Consider the following 22,852-nt stretch of genomic DNA (forward strand, 5'->3'; position numbering starts at 1 on the left):
TGGGGTAACGGTGACTAACCATGTTATAAAGGTGGGTACCGTAGTGTCGGCGTAGGAGGAGGTATGCCGTTTGTGTACAGTCAGGTTGCTTGGGTGCATTGCGTAGTAGCAAGGTAGTCAACCACTACTGTACCTTACCCTCCCTTTGCATACCACATCCGCTGGTACCTTACACGTGCATATTGGCGACGACATCTACCATGAACTTCAAGAAGCCGTCTCATCAGGTACGTACGAGCGAGAGAGAGGATGTGTGTATGTGGGCCGTGCCTGGCGTTACCACTGTATACCACGATATCATACCATACCATACCTACTATACCATACCATATGGATGAACTGGCTAATGCCATCGCGCACAGGAGATGGTCCAGGTCGGTTCGTGCCCATACTCCAACTACTGCCCCCGACGCGCTCTAATATGGACATTTGGGAATTCATAGACCGGACTGAGTGAGCTGCCTCCCTTCCTCCGCCCGAGGCATCACGCGCTCGACTGTTCACTGATGCAGACGAACAGCACGGCATCTCCATTCTGGCGTACCACCTCGAACAGCAGCAACCGGAGCAACAGCAGTAACAACAACAACAACAATAGCAACAACAGCAGCAACAACAACAATGCGGCAGGATACCCGTCGAGTCGCCAGAACTCCGACACGCCAGAGCCCCCGCGCAAGGTGATCGGGGCCTCATACAGTCATGCCGACGTCCTCAATCTCAATCAATTGTACGACCTGACCTGACATGGCCTGACCTGTGGAGGCCGAGTGTGAGTGGTATGCCAATGTTCTTGTGCTCATGCGTGTAGCTAGGTCACTCTCGGGCAATGATCGACCACGAACACCACCGACCGCCCCACGTACCACCAGGAACACTCCCTCGCCGGGCGGCACGCGATCGCCTCCTGCGCGACCCAAATACTCGAGCTTTCTGTCGGAATCGAGCAATGCTTACGATGACGATGACGATGAAGCCGATGCCTTTGGTCTGGACGACGATGAGGATGAGTTTGGTCTGCCCAGTATAGCGTCTATGCGTCGCAAGAACAAGCGACTGGCGAATGTGAAGGGGAAAGATCCAGGTGGCGGTGGCGGTGGAGGTGGCATTGAAGCGCATGGCAGTGGTGCTGGGAAGAGAAATAGCAAAGCCTTCGGCGGGACATTGAACAGAAATGGGACCAGTCATCCTGCCTCCGCCGCCTCATGGGCGATGGATAATGGGGATATGGCAGAAATGCGGACCCAACTCCCAGCATATCCATCGCTCAAGAAGAGCACCGAAGGACAAAAGATCTTGCGACCACAGTACAAGGAAATTTTACGGGATCCAGCCAACAGCCTTCACTTGATATCGCATCCTTCACTACCTATGAATGCGACTGCAAAGGAAGCTGAAGCGCACTCGGCACGAACGACACGCATTCACAAGTTCAAGCGAATATTGCAATCCTCATCTGTCAACCTCGCCGAATTGAGAGACTCCGCATGGTCTGGCCTACCAAGCGAAGTCCGTGCCATGACATGGCAGCTTCTTCTCGGCTACCTTCCTACGAACTCTGAAAGACGCGTCGCCGCACTAGAGCGAAAACGAAAAGAATACCTGGACGGTGTCCGACAAGCATTCGAGCGAGGGGAGAGGTTGGCAGACGCCACCGCTTCTCCCTCTTCTCCACGGACACGAGGGCGGGGTCTGGATGAGACAGTGTGGCATCAAATCAGCATCGATGTACCTCGCACAAATCCGCATCTGGAACTGTACCGTTACGAGGCCACACAACGCTCCCTAGAACGGATTCTCTACGTGTGGGCCATCCGTCATCCCGCCTCGGGTTATGTCCAAGGCATCAACGATCTCGTTACGCCTTTCTGGCAAGTCTTTCTCGGACAATACATCACCGATCCCGAAGTCGACTCAGGCATGGACCCCGGTCAATTGCCCAAAGCAGTGTTGGATGCTGTGGAAGCTGATTCTTTTTGGTGTTTGACGAAGCTGCTCGATGGCATTCAAGACAATTACATCCACGCCCAACCTGGAATCCAACGTCAAGTCGCACAGTTAAGAGACTTGACTGCAAGAATTGATGGCACCTTGGCAAAACATATGGAACAGGAAGGCGTGGAATTCATCCAATTCTCCTTCCGATGGATGAACTGTCTGCTCATGAGAGAGATCTCCGTAAGGAATACCATCAGGATGTGGGATACATATCTCGTGAGTTCGCTTCCCCCTTCCACGCATCGCACAGCACCCTCTCCACTTCCTCTGCTAATACTGTATGTGTCACACTAGGCCGAAGATCAAGGATTCTCCGCCTTTCATTTATACGTTTGCGCGGCATTTCTGGTGAAATGGTCAGACAAACTCGTCACTATGGATTTCCAGAGCATCATGATGTTTTTGCAATCTTTGCCGACCAAAGATTGGACAGAAAAGGACATTGAGTTGTTGTTGAGTGAAGCCTTTATTTGGAAAAGCCTGTTTGCTGGCAGTAAGGCGCATGTCAGGCAGGGGAGTAGCGGGTTGCCTAGTTTGACTCTTTGAGAGAGAGATTTCACTGAAAGAGGAAATTGAGCTATAGGAAACTGGTAATGAAGGACGACTCGAAACGGACGGGGATGAAGGATGATGACCATTCACTCGAGATGACGAGATGCATACATGAGACAGACAAGAAGCATAAGGTGCTGTGGGAAGATCTGATTGTTGAGGCCAGTTATGAACATTGCTCACGCTTGAAAGCATCGGTCCGTAACCTTCCCCCTCCGTGAGAGAGAGAGAGAGAGAGAGAGAGAAATAATGGATGTCGTTCATACACGACCTCAGTGCATCTATGCCTCCAACGTTGACTACAGGTGGATGCAGACCAGTGTAGCCATTAGCTGTATCTGATCACATTTTCAACGGCGTTCATGACATGTTCCATTTGCGATCATCCGGGCCTTACCGCGCCTTTACTTATTTTCTGTTGTTGTCTGGTCGTCTTGAAGCTTATCGTTGTGGTGGTTGTATAGAAGCAGGATTGGGATGTTGCTTTTCGCTCGTTGCTAGGTAGGTACATATGTACTCATACGATTGTGGTGCTGCATGACTTATATGTTTTTCATCACCTTGCCCATGATCACTTCCCGTTCATTCCGCTATTGATCTTCTCCTTCACATTCCTCTGATCCTCCTCTACAGTGAACACTCCATGAGTCCAACTTTCTGCATCTCCCGATCTCCCCGTCCGTCTGGGCGCTCTCCCACTACTCACGAGATCTTCCCACATCATGCCCAGATCCACGAGCCCTTCCTTCGGTGGACGAAACTGCCTCAGTTTCACGCCTGCTTCCAAGAAGATCTTCGCAGCTTCGGCGTCCATGTAGTAACTCTGACTATATACCACCTCCGTAATTCCCACTTGCACAATCTTGATGGTACATGTCAAGCAGGGGCACGTATTGCAGTAGAGTACACCCCCGTCACCCACTCTCTCCCGTCCTGCTTCCAGCAAAGCATTCTCCTCGGCATGAATGCACAGACACGTGCTCAAATCTGCTCCACCAGAAGTCCCTTGTAAAGAAGTCGTACCATTGCATCGGGGACACCCGCCTTCAGCGCAGTTCTTGATATTTCTGGGTGTGCCGTTATACCCCGTGGCCAGGATTCTTCGATTGCGAACTAGGACACACCCGACTTGTCTGCGCATGCAGTTTGATCTTCTTGCGGCGAGGGAAGCTAGGGTCATGAAATAGTGATCCCAGGCGGGGCGGATACGACTCGGATCTGTCAGGTTCAAGCTGTCCAGAGATGCCCAGAGTTTGGGTAGGGACGTGGTGGAGTTTAAGAGTTTGATCTGTGCTCTGCTGGCTACGGTTGCGAGACCTGTTGATGGATCGTAGAGATGTTCGTCGTTGCGGAGGACGAACGTTTCGAGAGTGGGAGGGGTGAGATTGGAGGAGAGGCATTTTTGTTTGAAGCGTGTCCAGCGAAGGGAGATGGGGGCGTCGATGTGGACGAGGATGAAGAAGGGGCGACGGGAGAGGACTTCGAGGATGGATTCATCGTGGATTGAGGTCGTCACGAAGTTTTCTTGCCAATATTTGGTGGTGTAATCGAGGAGGTCCTCGATCTTGGAAAATGTTGTGCCAGGGTGCCTCTTGGTCGATGAGACGTGGGCTTCAGATGCGGAAGTCTCTATTGCTGGTGTCGATGTGGTCCTCAAGAGAGTAAGAACTTGAAAATTGTGGCGTTGGACTAGGTACTCGAGGACAGAATGTTTGCCGGCGCATATACCTGTGAAACATGAGCGGGTGGTGGAGAATCTGGACGGCTGCAGTAATAGACTCGCCGCCGCAAACACCAATTAGCATGGTGACCAGGCCGCTCGTTGCTATTGCTTCGTCGGTCGGCTATATCATCTGATGGTGGGCACAACTTGCGTACAGAACAGGCTTCCAATGTCATGTGCCATGTATATCAAAGACAGAGCAGGACAAAGGACCATCTGATAAGTAAGCTTCTGGCTAGCGCGTCTTATTTCGGACGCGACGTGAACAACCACAAGTCACACACGGGGGTATCGCGGTCTATTGTCCACGTCCATCAGACAGTGATAATGAGAAGAGGCCATGATGATACTCATCCCCTAATCGCCCCCTATCCCTCCCCCTTTGTCTTTGGTATGCGAGATCAAAGCGAGAAGGGCGGGCGATGGAGGGTAAGGTAAACAATGCTTCTCTCTCCACGCGTGCCCCCGGCCCCCCTCGTCACGAAAGTGAAGCGGGCTGCGGAAGTGGGGCGCTCATTGCTGCAGGAACACGCGATCAACCTCACGACCGCATTGTCGCATGATCGACTGTTGTGATTGCCCGATGTGTCATACCTATACCTACCTTCTACCTCGTCCTCAACATCCTCACTTCGAACTTGCTCGCTCACCCACCGCACCACTCTCCCTCTCTCCGCCCACCAGCACCAGCATCACCCCCCACCACCACCACATTGACCCTTCCTCACCCCCACCGCTGTCGTCTTTACGACTGTCACCACCGCCGCAATGCTGCTGCTGCTGCAGTACGCTCCTTGGTCCTCCGACATCGAGCTCTCCTTCTACTCGTCGCTCGCTTCGCTCAAGATCAATCATGACAAGCTGGATTCATCGGCGCGTAAAGTGCTCGGTCTGTACGAGCTGAAGCACACCGATGCGCCCGAGCGAAGCACTCGCATGCAGATCCACGGCTCGGCTCTCACAGCCGACGAGTAAGTCGTGAACACGAGGTGCCGTTCAGAGAGTCGCATGTATTGACAAGTTGCTCTTAGGCCACCCAGAGGACTCTACCGCGCCGAAGGCCTGATTAAGAACTTCAACACCATTGAGGAGTTCCGAAAGGTTGACAAGGCTGCACACATCGAACGAGCTGGACGCATGATCTGGGACGCCATTAGTGATGGAACCATATTCTCATGCCCCTCTCTGCTCACCTCTTTCTCAATACTATGCTATGCCGATCTGAAAAAGTACAAATTCACCTACCACTTCGGCTACCCCGCCCTCCACTCAGACCCACAATGGCGCTTGGTTGCACCATCGGAAGACCCGGAATCTGCCACGACGAAGCTGGAAGAGAAAGAGACGACGTTGCTGGTAGATGCTGTGCAGACATGGAAATACAGCGTGGACGCCCGCCAACACGGCTTCTTCCTGGCCAAGCGCTTGCGAAAGACCGTGCTCGAGCAAGAGTGGAAGCGAGGCTGGGGCGAAGTCGAAGAGGAGGAAGAAGACGGCAATCTTTGTTCTAAGAGATCGAAGAGCACAAGATCTTCGAGCCTCAGTGAGCTGGGATTTCTGTGGTGGATAGGCTCGCTTTCAAGCTACGAGACGGGCTTCTTCAAGAACGCGAAGCCCGAGGACTGTTTCGTCTGCTTTGCGGATCCTTCGACCTTTTCGGTGAACCCAGGATGGATGCTGCGCAACTTGTTGGTCTTGGTTCGCCAGAGATGGCATTTGGACAAGGTGCAGGTCATGAGCTACCGCGATACGCACGCACGCAGAGACCAGCCGACGTCTCTGATCATGACGCTACAGTCGTCAGAGCCCGTCTACGATTTCTCAGCAGAAATCGAGCTCAAGAAGATGACGGCAATGAGTGCCTCGTCTGCACTCCTCCCAGGCGAGGTCGACCGTTTCGGCGAGCTCGTGACCACCAAGCCAGCAGAGCAGACGGTGGGCGCTGAAGACCTGGCCATACCGCCACCAGAGAAGGCGACTGCATTCCCCAAAGTGACTGGATGGGAGCGTGGTGATCAGAACAAGATCACCTCGCGCACAGTCGACCTAGCAGCATACTTGGACCCGTCCCGACTAGCAGATCAAGCAGTGGACCTCAACCTCAAGCTCATCAAGTGGCGAATTTCTCCGTCCATTGATCTGGACACGATCAAGCGCACCAAGTGCCTCCTTCTGGGCGCTGGAACTCTCGGAGCATACGTTGCACGGAATCTTATGGGATGGGGAGTGCGCAAAATTACCTTCGTCGACAATGGTCGCGTGAGCTACTCCAACCCTGTCCGTCAACCACTGTACACCTTCAAGGACTGCCAGAAAGGTGGCGCGTGGAAGGCACAGCGAGCCGCCGATGCGCTGCGAGAAATCTATCCTGGTATCGATGCCGAAGGTGTGGTGCTGAATGTGCCCATGGCAGGCCATCCGATCGTTGGCGACGAGTCGAAAGTGGAGCAGCAATACGATCAGCTGAGAAAATTGATTGATGCTCACGATGCGGTCTTCCTACTCATGGATTCGAGAGAGTCGCGCTGGCTGCCAACTGTGATGGCCAAAGCAGCGGACAAGATTGTCATCAATGCAGCGCTCGGATTCGACTCGTACATGGTCATGCGACACGGCATGCGTGAGAAGAAGGATCCGCCAATGGCGGCGACGACGGAAGGCGTGGTCAACATTCAATCTGCAGACGACCCAGATCCTCTCAAGACCGCCGCTGGTATCCCATCGTCGGGCACCTCACACGCCGCTGCGACTCAGTCAGATGAACTGAGCTGCTACTTCTGCTCAGATGTTGTTGCACCAGCGGATAGTATGAAGTCAGCGACTCTTGATCAGCAGTGCACAGTCACACGACCTGGCGCCGCGCCTATTGCAGCCGCTCACTGCGTCGAGCTCCTCGTGTCCATCACGCAGCACAAGCTCAAGGGCCACGCGCCTGCAGCGTCGCCTCCCACTTCCACGGCCATTGCGTCGGCGCCTCCTACTGATCCAAGCCTTCCGAACTCACATCCACTGGGCACTGTACCTCATCAGTTGCGCGGATACATGTCAACATGGCAGACGTTGCAAATCAAGGGCAAGGCTTATGATTGCTGCTCTGCTTGCTCGCCGAAGATTATGGATCTCTACGAGAAAGATGCATGGCAGTTTGTGAAGCGCGCGCTGAACGAAAAGGGCTTTGTGGAGGACGTCAGTGGGCTGGCCGAAGTCCAGCGACAAGCCGAGGCAGCAGCCAAGGAGATGGAAGATCAGGAAGGCGACTGGCCTGATGAAGACGAGGAGGGCGAACTGGTTTGATGAATTCCAGAGAAGTACAGCTTCGTGGATCGTCCTTGCTACGCAAAATGCGTCGCTGAATGATGAGACTCTTCCGAAGAGAGTCAGCAGCCCTGCTGCAGTATAGCGACACGCTAAGGGAAACCCCCAAGATCGAGAAGGTGGCTACCTTAGCTAATGAAGATGAGGATGTCGAGGGGGCCACTTCTTTCTCGACTGTTTTTTGGCGGCGCTGAAGCTCGCGGGCCAGGTACATTTTGCTGGAAAATGTACCTTCAGCGTCGATACCGATGATCACTCTTGCAGCTTCACTGCGAGTGTCATGTAGATACCCCCTCCAGCTGCGAAACAGTACATCTGTTACAAAAATCACTTTTAATCCTAGCCATGTACTCGCTGTGTCCAAGATGCCGTCTCATTGTCAGCCAGTGACAGCCACTGAAGATGTTGCACAGCTTCTTGTTGGTGCAAGTCACACGCTGACGGAAAATCTGCCCTAGTCGTCTGTCGTCTGTCTTTCGGGTGTGGGTAGGTGAAAAAACTCGAGTCAAGATACTGGCAGCACCCTTCCCTTCGTACTTGAGTCTCTCGAGTGCGAGGGAACGTAAATGGCACTAAGGTAGGTACAGTATCATCCTATTTTGGCGTACTAAGGCAGGGAAAAGCCTTTTGGCAGACACACGATTGTCATTGCAATGCCCGAGAAAAGTTGATCAGGTAGGTAGGTACGTACCTGAGGTAGGTAGACCACTGGCATGCATCCATGTAAATGTGTGTCCACCATGTAAGTTACTGATATCAGTTCGCGCCTCAGTCTTAAGGGACCAGGTACGAGATAGATGTAGCCTTGTCCTTGTTGACGGAGAAAGAGAAGGGGAGTAAAGTGTTAGTAATCTCTTGTAGCTCCTATAGGTACAGGTAGATCTGAACGGACAAAACATGGAAGACTTGGACATGGGAACGACGGGAGTGAGTCAAGCAAAATTGAAGCATTCAATTAGGTACCTTAGTCGTCATCATCATCCCCATACACTCATCACGTGCAGCTTAAGGTGAGTAAGGTAAGGGTAGCCACCCACCACCTTAATGGCCAGGCCAGGCCGACTTAACTGCACTCTTCCTCCGATTTCATCTCTTGCACACCATCCTACCATCCACTCTCTCTCCATCTCATAACTCATAACTCATCCTTATCGCTCGACGACGAAGCTCCACCAAAACCAAGAGCAGCCTTCACCATACCCAACGCAGGACCTTTTAAATTTTCACACAAAAAGTTTCAGAACCGGTATCCCAAAACTTCGCTTGAAAAGGACAAGGCTTGTGTGGGTAGTGGTAGTGGTTTTTAAGCACTTGGGTTCTTACCCATGGGAGGATAGCTTTTGCCGTCCTTTTCGACTTTGGGCTCACAGGTGCAGCGATCGGCTTCGTTGATCGAGTCCATGACACTGGGAACGTGAGAGCCACATCCCCACCTAGAGGAGACGGATGGAAGTGAAACACACGGAGAGTTAGTGAGGGGTTTTGGAGAGAGGGAGAGGGAGAGGGGGGGAAGTAATGTTTACCAGGTGGACTTTTCTGTGAGAGAAAGAGGGGTTAGCAAGTGGTGATGTTTAGGGGGATTCAGCTACGAGGGGAATTCTTACGGCAGGTACCGCAGACAGCTGGCTTGCACATGATGATGATGATGTCGATGGTGATGTCTGTTTTGCTGGAAAGGGTCACTGTTGTGGTGTTGTGGTGTTGTTGTTGTGGTGAAGGGTGTGTTGTCTTATCGTGTCTCGATGCAGCAGGAAGGTTGGTTTTGAGTTGGGCGATAGTCGGCGATCACTTGTCTGGAGCCCCGACTTGGCGTCCCTCCATTGGTTGAAACGACATCCACGGCGTATCCAGGGTCTATCTCGTGGTCCACGATATATTCACCACGGACATTGCACGTGAACGTTGACACTTGAAACTTGAAAGATTCAGCCTTCAGGCACCTACGTCGAATTGCGTCAATAATCGGTCCGGATCAAGCGATGCCCGGATTGAGATCGACCTGGTGATTTCAGACTTCTCAGCACATCAAGGATTCAAGATTCAAGGCTGGATGGAGGCTGAGCCTGGAGGTGGCGACAGTCTGCCATGAGGAGGATGTGGCATTAGGCTGTAGCCTCGGCATAGGTCGGTTTTGAAAATGTCAAGGGCATGGAATCGCTGTTTTGACAACGCCTCTCAACGGCGTCTCCGGATCCAGAAACGGATGAAGCCCATCAAATCAATTCAACTGGTAAGGTATAATCGTGAGGTTCTGGCCCATCACGGGTGCTGAGACATGCACGACACCGAAAGGGAAAAAAAGGAAAAAAAAAGGAAAAAATGACATCTTTCCGGAGGCATCGGAGGATTAATACGGGCTTGTGAATGGGCGAATATTCATCAATACGTGATGGATCTGGGGACGATCGGCGCGGAGAATAGCCAATACATGTAGCTGAACTGACGTTTTAAAGTCTCCCTTCCGCCTTCTCCGGACCGTTGCCTTCCACTCTCCAGCAAGGGCAGGGACAAGCTTGTGACAGCTCAGGGTCAGGGGGGGGGGGGAAGGGCTAGGAGGTAGGCTATTTGGTAGGTGCTAGATCTTTTTTTCAACTACAAGCCTGATGGTGGTTTGTTTTTCTAATACAGAGGTTTTCTCGTAGACTCGTATGCCCTTGCACCTATCACAAACCAAATTCGACAGTACCTTTCTATACCCCATCATTTGTGTCATCATCGAGGCTGATCTCACTCTCCCTGCCTGTAAACATGGCTTCCTCGGCACCACGCGTTGCATACGAGCATGGAAGAGGCTTCGGAAGCCTATGGAAGGAAGGTTCTTCGAAACGATCAATTTCTTTATTTAAGGTATTTTTTTTTATATTTTCCATTTCTTTCCGGTTCGAAGATTCAGACGATGATGCACCGTGCACCCCTTCCCTTCCCTTCAGAAATGTGCAACGATAGGTTTACAGTTCCTCGTCAGTGTTTTGTTTATACTTTCAGCCGCAACGCACGATCTTGGAAACATGGGGGAGCAAGAGCATGGATACATCCCTCCGTATGCAGCTGCCACCTGGACTTCTGCCAAATTGACAGGTAGGGCTCGAGCCTCCAACACGACGTCGTGACGACAACGACGACGACAGGACGTCTCTCGTTCCTAGGCTACTGGCTGCTGGCACCGCCGTTTTATTATTAGGTAGTAGGGATTGGATGGGATGGGATGGGATGACCAGCCAAGGCCCGGATGTCGAAAAACCTTCATCACAAGAGGGAGGAGGAAGAAGAATTGGACATATATAAGTACAGTTGCATGTAACGCTGAGAAAGAAACTGAACACCAACACAGCAATCTCCTTCCAACTCAATCCAACTACCTCTTCAACAAACCAACAACCAACAACTTCCTACACACCAACAACAACAAGCACAAAATGTATACCAAATTCATCGCCGCTGCTCTCTGCTTCAGCGCCGCTCTTGTGGCTGCTCGTGAAATCAACCAGGACGATGTTCCCGACCAGTGCCTGACAACCCCACAATGCCAATCCGTGGTCTCAACAGCAACCAACTGTGGAAGTGCTGCTACCGCAGGTATGTATACCCTTCTCTTTTTTTTTTTGACTAGACCAATGACGCTAATGCAACTTTCTCTTATTAGACAATGGAGATGTCTTCAGTGACAAATATTACCTTCAATGCGCTTGCCAAGTGGATCACCATGATCTCAACGATTGCGTGTCCTGCATCCAGTACTACAAGGACGGCGGAGGTACGTTTTCTTTTTGTCCTTGTTCTTGTTGGACCGTGAGCATGTTGGCTGATCACAGACAATAGATATTGCGAAGCTTCAGGACGAGTGCGGACACTCCCACGACTAGAGGCGGACGAGGCGCTCGTGTGAGGGACGAGACTATGGCAAGGGATGAGCGGTACTCATCACATCCTCAAGGTCGACAGATACTCGTAACGATGGGGGAGAGTGTTGTATGATGAGGGTCGATTCGTATATCTGGGCTTCACTCGTTGTGTGAATGAAACTTTGTACATCAATCAAATGTGATCTTGGTCGCTGCTTTCATATCCGTCGGGTCCTTGTAGAACGCGCCATAGGCATCGTGAGCCTTCTTCTTGACTGTCGTTCCAAACTTTAAGAGGCTTTCGGGCACGGGTTGGTTGGCGCCTTTCAGAACATTGATCAAGCCACCTGAAAGTGGCTTCTCAAGACCGTCAGTAAAAAATGTAATGGCATGACCGTCTTGTCCTGCTCGTCCAGTTCTGCGCAAACAGGTCAGTATCGCCTCCTCAAAACTGTGAAAAACACCATCACGATCACGCACCTTCCAATTCTGTGCACATAATCTTCAACTGTCAGTGGAAAAGTGACGTTCAGCACCAACTTCACAGCCGGAATGTCAAGACCACGAGCAGCGACATCCGTCGCCACCAAGATTGGCACATCTCCCTTCTTGAAGGCTGCCAGACTCTCCTCGCGCTTGGCCTGATTGAGATCACCGTGGATGCCTGCCACGCGGAAGCCCCGTCGACGTATCGTCTCCTCGACTCGTGTGGCCTCCTTCTTGTACAAGCAGAACACCAGAATGCGGTCATTCTTGTTCTTGCCGGATTGGTACTGCTTGAGAATTGCAAGCATACGATCTTGCTTCTCGCGCTCGCCGAGCACTTCTACCTCTTGAACGATTCGGGTGTTGGCACGAAGCTCCCCGGATGCGTTCTCGCCAATCATGATTCGCACCGGCTCGCGCAAGAACTCGGATGCGAGCTTTCGCACTGAGTCGGGCCACGTTGCCGTGAACATGACTGTTTGTCTCTTGTCGCCTGGCGCAGCTGAGCTGATGATGTTCCTAATGTCCTGTTCAAAACCCTTGTCGAGCATGCGGTCTGCTTCGTCCAATACCAGATATGTAACTCCAGACAAGTCGATTGTGCCGTCGTTCATGAAGTCGTTGAGTCTGCCGGGTGTTGCGACTATGATCTGACTACCCTTTAATTGTTGTCGCTGCTCGTCCTTGTTCGTGCCACCATATACGCATGTGGCCTTGAGGCCCCGCGGTGTCGTAAGCTTGACCATCTGCTCCTGAATTTGGAGTGCCAGCTCTCTTGTCGGACTCACAATGCACACCTGGACTTTCTTTTCCTTCGAAATGCGATTGATGCACGGAACACCAAATCCGTATGTCTTTCCAGATCCAGTCTCTGCAACACCAATCACGTCTCTGCCATTAAATAAATACGGCCACGTCGAGGCCTGGATTGGAGACGGCTCCTCGAAGCTCCCGAAGAATGCCTTCTTCGAGGCGTCGTCGAAGGGCAAGCTGTCAAAGGATAGTATGGGGCCAATGTTTTCCTTCTTTGCGTCTTCAATGGCAATTTTCTTCTCGGCGTAGTACTTTTCTGCCTCACTCTTCCCAACCCCAGTCACTTTTGCACCACATTCGACCTGCGCAGCATTCCCGTTGGTCTCGCTCTTTATGGCCACGACATTCGCTGCCGTTTCCGCTTTCCTCGCAGCCTTTCTTGCAGCCTTTCTCGCAGCCTTGGCTGCAGCCTCATCGTTATCATTTGTTTCTGCGACTGGCTCTGCCTCGGCAGCTTTCGCAGCCTCTTTCCTTGCGCGCTTCAAGGCCTTGCGCTCTTCTTTTGACAGGCCGCTCTTCTCGTCTGTTGCGACTTTGTCTGCCTCTGCCTCGACTGGAGTGCCACTTGCGACAGACACATCTTCGCTGGACTTGTGCTTCTTCTCTTTCTTTTCTTTTTTATCCTTCTTGAGCTTCTTGCTGGTAACCTCACCAGCATCAGCTACAGCATCAGCTTCTTCTCTCGTACGCTTAGACATGGCTGAATTAGTGATGTGTAGAGCGAGTGATTGATGCACGAGAACTTTTTTTCTCCCCAAGCAGAGTTTCGCGTAAAGCGGCAGCCGTCTTGGCGCGAGAGTCGCAATCACGCTTTCACTCGTCAGTCGTCACCAAAAGTCCAAGACTCGCCCGTCGCCACCATTGAAAGACGTTATGTACGTTGCAAAGAGCGCTTACGGAGTTCCGTCTCCAGCTGGATATTATAGTGATTATTTCAGGGGCAGGGCGTCCATGGCCGTCCCATGCCCACATTGGCAGCGACCTTAACCATTATGGACAAGAACAGCTTCATTATTGACCCTGCACTGGGACTGGCAGGGCGTAGTGGGGACTATGAGCAGTCACACCACCCGCACGACGGTCAGGATGGCGAACGCGCGCCGAAGCGTGCGAAACCGTCGCCTGATAATCATCCCATCGCACGGCATGTGGACTTCGGAGGCTCGCGTCCAGATCTGCAAGCGCTCGTCGCAGAGCCTCTTGACTATCCTCGACGTCGGGCGACCATTGCCTGCGAGATTTGCCGAAGCAGAAAGTCGAAATGTAATGGAACTAGGCCAAAGTGCAAGTTATGCACAGAGCTCAATGCGGAATGCATCTATCGCGAGCCAGGCATCAAGCTCGATGCTGGTGACAAGCTCATATTAGAGCGGCTCGCACATATTGAAGGTCTGTTACATTCGAACATACTGAGTTCTGTAGGCTCTCCCCGCGCCGCCATTGGGCCCATGTCGCCAGCATCGAGCAATAACACTGCCTCGGAAGAACTGCTGTCAAAGCGAATGGGCACGACTGTGGCAGAATCCAGTCGTGCTCCGTCCAGCAGCTTTGGATATGCTACCAACATTTCGACTATGCCCAGGGCTCATACCACCCCGGCTCTGCATCTGCTACAGTGGCCAGTCATCCGCGATCTGGTCTCGAGGCAGTGTGATCAGCAAGCCCTGATGCAGCTGGAGCTGGTGCGACCTGGGCTTGATCTGCATCCCCCTGCATCCCTTGACCTGAACCTGGCGCACGAGGCTGGCAAGCCTGCAGCATATATACGGTCTTTCTTCAACAAAGTCAACGTTTGGTACGCAGTGGTCAATCCATACACCTTCACGACTCTATGTCGACAGGCATCTGCTGTTGGTTTCCAATATGGAGTGGAAACCTGTATCGTGCTTCTTGTCCTTGCACTGGGCCAAGCTGCAGAGTCTGGTCAAAGTATCGCTCTCCTCCCTCCAAGTCAGCCACCACCAGGCACAGCATACTTCAACGCAGCGTGGCTTCTTATGCCAATGCTCATGATGCGTAACGACGTTCAAAGTGCTCAATGTCACGTCCTGGCTGCTGCGTACCTGATGTACCTGGTCCGGCCGCTAGAGGCATGGAATCTCCTCTGCAGTGCTTCGACTAAGCTGCAGCTATTGCTTCAGACCCCGGCGGCCATACCAGAGCAAGTCAGAGAATTGAGCGAGCGAATCTACTGGAACATTGTGATGATCGAATCCGATCTGCTAGCGGAGCTGGACCTGCCGCACAGTGGCATTGTGCAGCTGGAAGAAAGCATACGACTGCCTCGTAGCTTCCCTTATGATGCAGCTATGATCGGCTCAGACGACTTGCCTGGCAGCGATGATATCTGGTACTTTCTTGCTGAGATTGCTATGCGGCGTCTATTGAACCGTGTGTCACACATGATTTACAGCCAGAAGCAAAAATCGATCGCCTCTCTCGAGCCCATTGTTGCCGAGCTCGAGTTCCAACTCAATCAGTGGTACGAAGGACTTCCACCTCCTATCCGCTTCCCTCGCAATGGCGATCCACCTGAAGGCCATGTACAGGCGGTACTAAAGCTCAGGTACTTTGCCTGCCGCACTATCATATTTCGACCGTATATTGAAGCTGTGCTTGGAGAGGAGAGCCTCATCAAGGAGCCTGGCGTGAGAATAGCGTGCGAGAAGTGCTTGAAGGCTTGCATGCGCCAGCTCGAGCGCATCGCTTCGAACCATGCTGGCTACCTGCCTTACCTCTTCCAAGCCATTCTTTCAATGACCAGTCAGACACTTCTACTCATGGGTGCGACACTTTCGAGGGTGTTGAGTCCCATGTTACCGCCCATAGTTCAGACAGATGAGGTGATTAGGCAGGTGCTGGCTGAAACGAAAACTGTGGCCCATCTTGCACCAAGCCTCGGTCTCTGTGCAGACATCGTGCGAGAAGCTGAAGAGAGGAGGAGGCAGATCCTGCTTCAGGTACCGCCGCCGGGACGATGCATTTGATTCTCATCAATTATCATGTGAATAAGATCCAGAATGGGTATAAGGACGACGTGGCTTCTATTGCACTGCGGGACTAAAAGTGGCAGACCTCAGCAACATGAATTGGGGGCGAACGTTGATCGAGCAATGAGGAGATGATGAACAAAGCCATCGGCTTGGAGAGAATAAGGCGTTTTGAAATCATGCCTTCAACGCCTCGAACGCGACTGCGGACGGGATCGGGAGAACTGACCACTGGCTCTGAATGACGTAACCGTCACCAAAATGGCCTCAAGCTTGAAATCGAGGATTTTGCGCTGCCAACGAGTGACTACAAGTGCATGTATGTTCAACGCAAATTTTGGTCAATCTAAGGAACAGCAAACTCGGGTCGGAGTCTCAAGCCAAAGCGATACGACATGACGATCGATGACTTCCCAGAATGATGAACGACTGAGCATGGAGCTTGAGCTCCTTCAGTCTATCTTTCCAGAACAAGTTGTCTTCATCGACAAAGGGCGAGAACTCAATTACACTTCCGAAGCAGGGAATTTGACGCTACGCCTGCCCGATGGCTATCTACAAGATTCTCTTCCAGACGTTGTCTCCGCCAGTGCAGGAAAGCAAGACCTGAGAGATGAAGTCAAGCGTCGTGTTCAGCAACGTGACGTGGGCGAAGAAGTTCTAGATGCCATTATCAACGACTTCATAGATCTGAGCAAAGACAGTGCTTCAGTTGCTGCCACGCCTCAGCAATACCACAATACCGCCGCGAGCGATGGCACAGCGACTATCATTGTCTGGCTTCACCATCTCCTCAACACCAACAAGAGAAAATTAGCTCTACATCCAGCAGCATCTGTCTCTGGTATTACCAAACCTGGATATCCAGGCGTTCTGGTCTATTCTGGTCCCGCAAAAGACGTCCATGAGCATATCAACGAGCTCAAATCGCAGAACTGGCAGGCCTTCCAGTCTCGGCTGGAGACAGAAGACGAGTGGGTTTTCAAACATGGCAAGGGCGTAGTGGAAGTCGAGGCTATGAAGGACATTGTAGCTGAAATTGGCGATGAAAGAAAAGATGAGTTCATGGAAGCTATGAGGATGAAGTAAAACTTTCCTCTCTCTCTCTCTCTTCGACAAAGACTGCTCAAGATCACACAGTCTGTAAGACACAGTCTTATTATTCTTCGCCATGGATAGTTGTGCAGAAGCTGGGAGGAACCTAGGTACAGAATAACATTTTTTCACAGTCTATAACTACCTGACCTACCTAGCCCATGTGTCCACCAGAAATTACAACATCTATTCCTGGCATCTTGCAATCAGCATCTGCTTATTTCTTGCGTCACAATGTAGCCTGTATATACAGCAAACTAGGTGGTCAGTCATCCAATCACAGCTCGGGGATGTGGTTTAGTGGTATAATACCTCTTTAGCATAGAGGTGGTCCAGGGTTCGATTCCCTGCATCTCCAGTTCTTTTGTCATTTTCTTGTCTCTTTTTTTATTCTTGCACATCGCGAGTAACATTATAGAATTATAGAACTGTGTGATATTTTTTTTGGTGGAAAGAAGGTTTGTTTAGATAGTTAGGAAGTTTTACTGAATGAGAGTTTGCTTTTAGATCTGGGAGATGAGAGGCCACTTAGCTGGGGTTCGCTGTATAAAGTACTTCTACCTTACATAGAAGAACATGGGCATCGCTTTCGCTTGGGCCAGTTTGTAAGGTCAGATAGAGCACTTCAATGGCATTTTGGTAGGTGCGATGTTGGCATCTTTTCTGATACAGGTCTGCTATTGTCCTGGATATAGATAGGTAAGGTATCTTTGGTTCATGGTGGCTGTGAAACGATCGAACGTGGCTTGAAAAAGGCTGTTGGGACACGGGAATGAAATATGTACTTGTGGGCATTTTCATGTTCGAGCTACTTCTAAAGTGTAGTACCTTTCGTAGAAAGAGAGACCATGGTAACGCGAATACTGGCACGCATGTATCCAGCTGTTCTTCACTATCACCTATCCTTTATCAACATCCTTCAACACCATCGCTATGTATGTTGTGCTGCTCTGAAAAATGACAGAATCGCGCCAGAGTTCTCCTCAGATATGCCTGCTGTGCGGCATCAGTGCTGGACAGCCTAATCCGTCTTGCCAGCCGCGAAGCTATCGGCTATCGCTCGGATCAACTCAGTTGTGATGGTAGTTCCTCGTTCTAGCATATCTCCATTGCTTTCAGCTGGAACATGCAAGAACAGTACCGGCCTCGCTGTGATATCGCCACCTTGCATCTTCCCGGAACACCGTCCCGTGTGCGCTAGACTGTTGAAGTAAATGTAGTCGCAGAGGTAGTGACCAGCGTCATGGCTTTCCTTCACCTCAGCATCGCAGCCCGGTGTTCCCTCCGGTATTCCCAGAACATTGCTCTGCCATTTCAGCAAGATGTCATCGTAGTCCAAGGACGTGGTCATCTTTGGAGGACAGTCTCCGAAGATGGTACGGCCCTCGTCCGCAGAAGGCATCTTGCCATCAAGATCCCTGTTCTTGACGTAGCCATCTCGATGTGCATATCGCTCAAGGCAGTAGTGTTTGCGTCCAGATGCCATTCCGATATGCAGCACCGCATCTATCGTACCGGCATAGTCATTGTGGAGAAGTGGAACCAGCTGGCGAACAGTTTCGAAGGCCACCCGTATGGCCTTTGGATACGGAATGATACGAATTGCCGGGTGCTTCTGAGACGTTGCAGGAAGGCACTCGGGCAGTCGTTGCGTGATCTCGAACGAGGGATTCACCGGGAACTTGTCTTGGAATGGTCCGAATCCAGTGACCAATATCGTGAACTTCTTTCGAGAGTGATGTCCGTTGGACTCAGCAGCTCCGCTTGCGCCTGACTGTGCATCGCCGAGTGGTTGCTGTAGAGCTGGTGCCATTCGCTCCCCCTCAATGTGATTTGCTCGCAGTAGTGATACCAGTAGTAGCCGATGGAGTTGCTGGCGAGTGCGAAAGGTTCGTTCGCTATATGTATCAGTGGCAGAGTATGGAAGGGGCGCATCGCCTCCGCATATCTTAGAAACTGCTTCGGTATTGATCCGGCCCGCCGGCCGAGGCAGACGATATCTGATTGGCCGTACAGCTGACCAGTGCTCCACCACTGCCAAGAATTCGCGATTCTCAAATTCCATCTTCGACTCGAATCTCTGCAGCTTTGCGAAGTCGGTTCATGATAGCCGCAGCTGTGGATCCTTCGTTATCATCGATTCCCTCGACGAATATGGCATCAACCTCTTGTCTGTCCAGGTCTCGGAGTGCCGAGAAGATGCCTCGTGCAATGTCATCAGTATCGCACCCCAGACCAAGGTCGAGAACGTTGGCTTCAGCACCATCGATAGAGACGATATGTGTTTCAAGACGAGCTTTTGCCCAATCGCTCCGTTGAAGGGTTTGCAGCATGCCGGCAAAGCCTGCTCTGCCTTCTTGTGGTACACTTTTTACTTGTTTGGACTGATGACCATTGGAGAAGATCACTGTACTGGCAGCTGGGGAGATGTCCAGCTGCCAGGTCTTCGTCCTTAAAAGTCCGACTTTGGCCTTCGAACCAAGTTGGGCCTTCAAGTTCGCATTGGTTGGTGGATTCTTTCCAGCTTCGTACAACACAACAGTTGCTTTCGGTGAGTAGTGACGATACTTCATACCAGGCGCTTTGGGCTGTGTGCCTTTCTCAGAAGTGTTCTTGTAGCCAATCTGAACGGACTCCCATCCAGGACAGTTACGAATTTGTTCGATACTGATGCCACCAGGTCGAAGAATCAGTGGTGGCTGTGATAGACCATCCACGACTGTACTTTCCACGCCAACGTCGCATGGACCACCATCAATGATCGTCTCTATCCGGCCATCAAGATCGTATGCGACATGCTCCGCTGCTGTCGGCGAAGGTTTAGTTGACGCATTGGCTGATGGAGCAGCGATGGGCACATCCGCTAGGGAGAAGAGAGCTAATGCTAGCGGGTGTCTGGGGATGCGAGCGCCAAATGTTTGTAAGCCTGCGGTAACTTCTGGTGCCAGTGGTGAGTCCTGGGGATTCGGAAGAATGATAGTGAGTGGACCCGGCCAGAATCGAGAAATCAATGGCCTGTATATAGCTGGTATAGGATCTCCACTACTGCCATTCGCTTGAGATGATGCATGTCCATGGAGCAAAGATCTCAACTGATTCAGAGAGTGGAAGTGAACAATGAGCGGATTGTCGAGAGGTCTTTGCTTAGCCTTGTATATGCCTTGCACTGCCGCGCTTCTGGTCGCGTCCGCGCCTAATCCGTACACTGTCTCTGTGGGAAAGGCCACAGGGATGTCGGATGTCCTGAGCTGTTTCGCGGCCTGCTTCAGATGAAGCGCGTCGGGAGATGTTTCATCGATTTGAAAGCTCAGCTCGTCAAGCATGTCATCTGGCAATGGGCTGGCGTGCAGGATGCCAATGTTGCTGACATCGACAGGAAAAGTTTTGGTATCCATGGCGAGGAGAAGAGGCGCATTGGCAGCAATGACGGAGGACGCAGGACTGAGATGCTGTCGACAGAAGGCAGACTGATTGTGTGTGATAGCCTTGACCAGCATCAAGCAGCGAGTGAAGAGGTTGAGTTGGTGAAGCAAAGAATCGAGGACCAAGAATGTTCACCTCGAAAACATACTTAGTGTACGCACGGGTGAGTCAGCCCGCTGTCACACTAGTCAGCCAGAAGCAGTTTTTCACATGAATGGAACTTTACTCGACTTTATTCTAATTTCTCGTCCGACGTCCCCTAACTCACCTTACCGTCCTTACGGCTCATTACCTCGCTGACGGGGTATCGCAAAACGACATTTTGAGGCACCACAGGACCTGTTATAGGTCATTCATGTCCGTCTACGTGGGTATGAATACGGCAAAGACGGACAGGCTTGTTGGTTGTGCGGCGACTACAAGGGAAGCACCTCCTAGTTCTACTTAGTGGGGACAGAACTTCAAAAGTGCCGTGGAGCGCCCTCGGGGCCAGACAGAAATCGAACGTCATTTCAATTACTTCCATTTGCAAACACCTGCACTTCTCAGAGTCACATGTGACATCGCCGTCAACAACCTGAACTTCACTTCTGAACTTGTCGCTACATCATACATGTACCACCACCCTTTTAATGTCTATTACAGCTTAATCGCGACTCGCACAAAGCACTTATTCGGCACCAAATTTACAATTCACTAGTCTAGCCCCAGGTCACCAGGTGCGGTCTTGTCACAAGCTTCAACCGTGCGCGCGCCTGCGCTGTGCAAACGAGTCGACGAGGATCCGAAGGTGAATAATGGCGGGCTCTACCGCTGCACTTTTCAGCGGAATCGCAAAAGATCGCGTATCGGCGAGTAACCCTGCCAGCTCTGGCACCGACATCGATGCAGACCGTTGTGCTGCTCTGCACAACACCCTCACTCTGTATGGTTGGGTCTGCTCGGGCAAAAAGATTTCTACCCTCACCAAGCGAACCTGGTGGAGCACACATGGTAACGAGAGACTGAAGCAAATACTGCGCCCCAAACTGGTCCGATACCTGTCCAAGATTTTTGAGGTTCCCAACTACAATTTTTTCTACCATGTTTCCGGTCTGGCCACCCCGGCGCACATGCTGGGCTTGGCGGATGTGCTAGAAGATCCGGACCACGACCATGACGACCCTAAAGAGGACAAGTATAGATTTGTGATCATCTACAAGAGCTCAGAAGCTCTTGTGACACAGCCCGCGGGCATAGTCTTTGATCAGAAGACTGGGAAGGCACTCCTGATGCCCACATACCACCATGTATTTGACCTCAGGAACCCAGAACTACCATGGCAAAGAATGGAAGCAATTCTGAGTGCGTACATCGAGATGATCGAAGCTGAGAAGGCAGTGGCAATCCACGACGAAGCGACCATCGAGGAGCCCAAGACGGACATCACGGGAGGCGACCTGGTCCAGAATAAGACCTTCGTTCGTTACAAGACACGACCTTGGATACTGCAGCCCTACACCCTCGAAGATCTGCACGCCTGTATTGACACCTGGGATGCGCTTGTGTCCGCGATTGAGAAAAACGCCGGGATTTCGAAAGCACGACCAGATCCCGAGGGCGAGGATTACGACCCAGAAGACGAAGCGCCTTTATGTTCACGAACTGCCCTCAAGATCGCCGGCATACCTCGAGGGTTTGCCTACGAGATTCTCTCTCATGCGCGACAATCGGATATCTGGTTCATCGCGCCCGGCATCCGCCTACCCAAGGTTGAGGAATTCCTACAACAACCATTCAAGCACATCCCGCAGCAATTCCCCAAGGAAACAGCAGGCATGAAAGTTCCCTTCTTGTTCTTACGATGTCCTGGCACTGTTAGCGCCAAGGAAGCCAAATTCAGGTATCCATTTTCGACGGTGGAATCAGTACCTTGTGGACTGTATCTCGATGCATTTCCCAACGCGCAGAACCCATTCGAAGATGCATGCCGACTGGTCTTGCCCATCAAACTGGGCGATCGACGCCATTATGCCCGAACGTCCGATGGGAGGCCCATCCTGAAAAGTCACAGCGAGCTGTATCAGACGGGAATCAATCCTTTCGTGATGCGGCATGGACCGAAGTTGTCTGCAGTGCTGCAGAATTGGCGCTCGCATGTGGAAAGTGGTCATTGGAGTGTGAATGAGCGAGGTGTGGAAGGTGGCGTGGGAGTTTGGAGACAAGCTGATACGAGAGAGAATTGGTGGCGCTACCAGAGTGAGCATCTCGTGGTCTAATCGAAGCGGAGAGCGGGTACATGGCAGAAAAATAGGAAGATGAAGCATGAATTCCAACCAATACAAATCCTTGACTTGATTGATCCATGTGGTTTACCGAACATATCTGAGCCATCTGTGTTGGAATCTTTCAATGCGGACCTACCCCCGCAAGGCAAACTCGATGGATCAAGTGAATAACATCCAATCAACTTTACCGCAACCTGTACCTAAAAGGGCTCCGTTGACATCTAGCCCACCTGTGCGGCGAGCAGTGAGTCTGAACAGGCTTTGTCATTGCCATTCATTTCTCTATCGGTAGTGGTGGTGCTCCTCCATATCGTATCGTTCTTCACCTCCCCCCCCCCCCCCCCCCCC

General features: G+C 51.6%; 11 protein-coding genes and 1 non-coding gene across 12 annotated transcripts; 7 read left to right on the forward strand and 5 right to left on the reverse strand.

Moving 5' to 3' along the window:
• Positions 1–142: 142 nt before the first annotated feature.
• On the forward strand, positions 143–2,800 carry SEPMUDRAFT_149340 (RabGAP/TBC). Its single transcript, XM_016905500.1, has 6 exons — positions 143–227; positions 363–378; positions 444–453; positions 521–730; positions 816–2,214; positions 2,293–2,800. Exons 1-6 carry the CDS (start codon positions 201–203, stop codon positions 2,542–2,544), a joined length of 1,914 nt encoding a protein of 637 aa, XP_016760904.1. The 5' UTR covers positions 143–200; the 3' UTR covers positions 2,545–2,800.
• A 321-nt stretch (positions 2,801–3,121) lies between these two features.
• On the reverse strand, positions 3,122–4,440 carry SEPMUDRAFT_66148 (deoxycytidylate deaminase; the record flags this gene model as incomplete). The annotated part of the gene is made up of 2 exons (XM_016909743.1): positions 4,334–4,440; positions 3,122–4,278 (listed from the first exon to the last, which is right to left on the reverse strand). The coding sequence occupies exons 1-2, from the start codon at positions 4,353–4,355 to the stop codon at positions 3,122–3,124; spliced, it is 1,179 nt and encodes a 392-aa protein (XP_016760905.1). The 5' UTR covers positions 4,356–4,440.
• Positions 4,441–4,985: 545 nt separating this feature from the next.
• Positions 4,986–7,929, forward strand: SEPMUDRAFT_149343 (E1-like protein-activating). The gene is made up of 2 exons (XM_016905501.1): positions 4,986–5,244; positions 5,305–7,929. The coding sequence occupies exons 1-2, from the start codon at positions 5,042–5,044 to the stop codon at positions 7,565–7,567; spliced, it is 2,466 nt and encodes an 821-aa protein (XP_016760906.1). The 5' UTR covers positions 4,986–5,041; the 3' UTR covers positions 7,568–7,929.
• A 962-nt stretch (positions 7,930–8,891) lies between these two features.
• Positions 8,892–9,223, reverse strand: SEPMUDRAFT_44142 (uncharacterized protein; the record flags this gene model as incomplete). Its single annotated transcript, XM_016908919.1, has 3 exons — positions 8,892–9,021; positions 9,112–9,124; positions 9,193–9,223. 3 exons carry the CDS (start codon positions 9,221–9,223, stop codon positions 8,892–8,894), a joined length of 174 nt encoding a protein of 57 aa, XP_016760907.1.
• Positions 9,224–10,632: 1,409 nt separating this feature from the next.
• On the reverse strand, positions 10,633–13,430 carry SEPMUDRAFT_66158 (DEAD-domain-containing protein; the record flags this gene model as incomplete). Its single annotated transcript, XM_016909744.1, has 2 exons — positions 10,633–11,848; positions 11,911–13,430. The coding sequence occupies 2 exons, from the start codon at positions 13,425–13,427 to the stop codon at positions 11,620–11,622; spliced, it is 1,746 nt and encodes a 581-aa protein (XP_016760908.1). The 3' UTR covers positions 10,633–11,619.
• On the forward strand, positions 11,005–11,451 carry SEPMUDRAFT_117344 (uncharacterized protein; the record flags this gene model as incomplete). Its single annotated transcript, XM_016901327.1, has 3 exons — positions 11,005–11,164; positions 11,232–11,342; positions 11,408–11,451. 3 exons carry the CDS (start codon positions 11,005–11,007, stop codon positions 11,449–11,451), a joined length of 315 nt encoding a protein of 104 aa, XP_016760909.1.
• Positions 13,431–13,680: 250 nt separating the features above from the next.
• SEPMUDRAFT_163837 (uncharacterized protein) lies at positions 13,681–16,921 on the forward strand (the record flags this gene model as incomplete). Its single annotated transcript, XM_016908085.1, has 2 exons — positions 13,681–13,686; positions 13,791–16,921. The coding sequence occupies 2 exons, from the start codon at positions 13,681–13,683 to the stop codon at positions 15,714–15,716; spliced, it is 1,932 nt and encodes a 643-aa protein (XP_016760910.1). The 3' UTR covers positions 15,717–16,921.
• On the forward strand, positions 16,125–16,808 carry SEPMUDRAFT_43891 (uncharacterized protein; the record flags this gene model as incomplete). The annotated part of the gene is made up of 1 exon (XM_016908905.1): positions 16,125–16,808. One exon carries the CDS (start codon positions 16,125–16,127, stop codon positions 16,806–16,808), a length of 684 nt encoding a protein of 227 aa, XP_016760911.1.
• Positions 16,922–17,100: 179 nt separating the features above from the next.
• SEPMUDRAFT_t36 lies at positions 17,101–17,172 on the forward strand. The gene has a single exon. It is a non-coding gene; the product is annotated as a tRNA-Ala (tRNA).
• A 435-nt stretch (positions 17,173–17,607) lies between these two features.
• On the reverse strand, positions 17,608–20,322 carry SEPMUDRAFT_149347 (translation factor). Its single transcript, XM_016905502.1, has one exon. It carries the CDS (start codon positions 20,309–20,311, stop codon positions 18,869–18,871), a length of 1,443 nt encoding a protein of 480 aa, XP_016760912.1. The 5' UTR covers positions 20,312–20,322; the 3' UTR covers positions 17,608–18,868.
• Positions 17,857–18,546, reverse strand: SEPMUDRAFT_10701 (peptidase C15, pyroglutamyl peptidase I-like protein; the record flags this gene model as incomplete). The annotated part of the gene is made up of 1 exon (XM_016900660.1): positions 17,857–18,546. A coding segment is annotated over one exon (690 nt), but the record flags the coding sequence as incomplete, so codon positions are not given.
• Positions 20,323–20,880: 558 nt separating the features above from the next.
• Positions 20,881–22,575, forward strand: SEPMUDRAFT_149348 (uncharacterized protein). Its single transcript, XM_016905503.1, has one exon. The coding sequence runs from the start codon at positions 21,035–21,037 to the stop codon at positions 22,493–22,495; it is 1,461 nt and encodes a 486-aa protein (XP_016760914.1). The 5' UTR covers positions 20,881–21,034; the 3' UTR covers positions 22,496–22,575.
• The last annotated feature ends 277 nt before the right edge of the window (positions 22,576–22,852 follow it).

The sequence above is a fragment of the Sphaerulina musiva genome (genome assembly GCF_000320565.1).
Source record: "Sphaerulina musiva SO2202 unplaced genomic scaffold SEPMUscaffold_5, whole genome shotgun sequence".
Classification (NCBI taxonomy): Eukaryota; Fungi; Ascomycota; class Dothideomycetes; order Mycosphaerellales; family Mycosphaerellaceae; genus Sphaerulina; species Sphaerulina musiva.

Excerpts from the sequence above, each read along its gene's own strand:
- SEPMUDRAFT_149343 (XM_016905501.1), top strand. The coding sequence starts at position 5,042 with ATGCTGCTGCTGCTGCAGTACGCTCCTTGGTCCTCCGACATCGAGCTC. Across the intron at positions 5,245-5,304 it reads TCGGCTCTCACAGCCGACGA|GCCACCCAGAGGACTCTACC; the intron begins GTAAGTCGTGAA and ends AGTTGCTCTTAG.
- SEPMUDRAFT_149347 (XM_016905502.1), bottom strand. The coding sequence starts at position 20,311 with ATGCTGGTCAAGGCTATCACACACAATCAGTCTGCCTTCTGTCGACAG.
- SEPMUDRAFT_149340 (XM_016905500.1), top strand. The coding sequence starts at position 201 with ATGAACTTCAAGAAGCCGTCTCATCAG. Across the intron at positions 731-815 it reads GTCCTCAATCTCAATCAATT|GTCACTCTCGGGCAATGATC; the intron begins GTACGACCTGAC and ends GCGTGTAGCTAG. Across the intron at positions 2,215-2,292 it reads GGATGTGGGATACATATCTC|GCCGAAGATCAAGGATTCTC; the intron begins GTGAGTTCGCTT and ends GTGTCACACTAG.
- SEPMUDRAFT_149348 (XM_016905503.1), top strand. The coding sequence starts at position 21,035 with ATGGCGGGCTCTACCGCTGCACTTTTCAGCGGAATCGCAAAAGATCGC.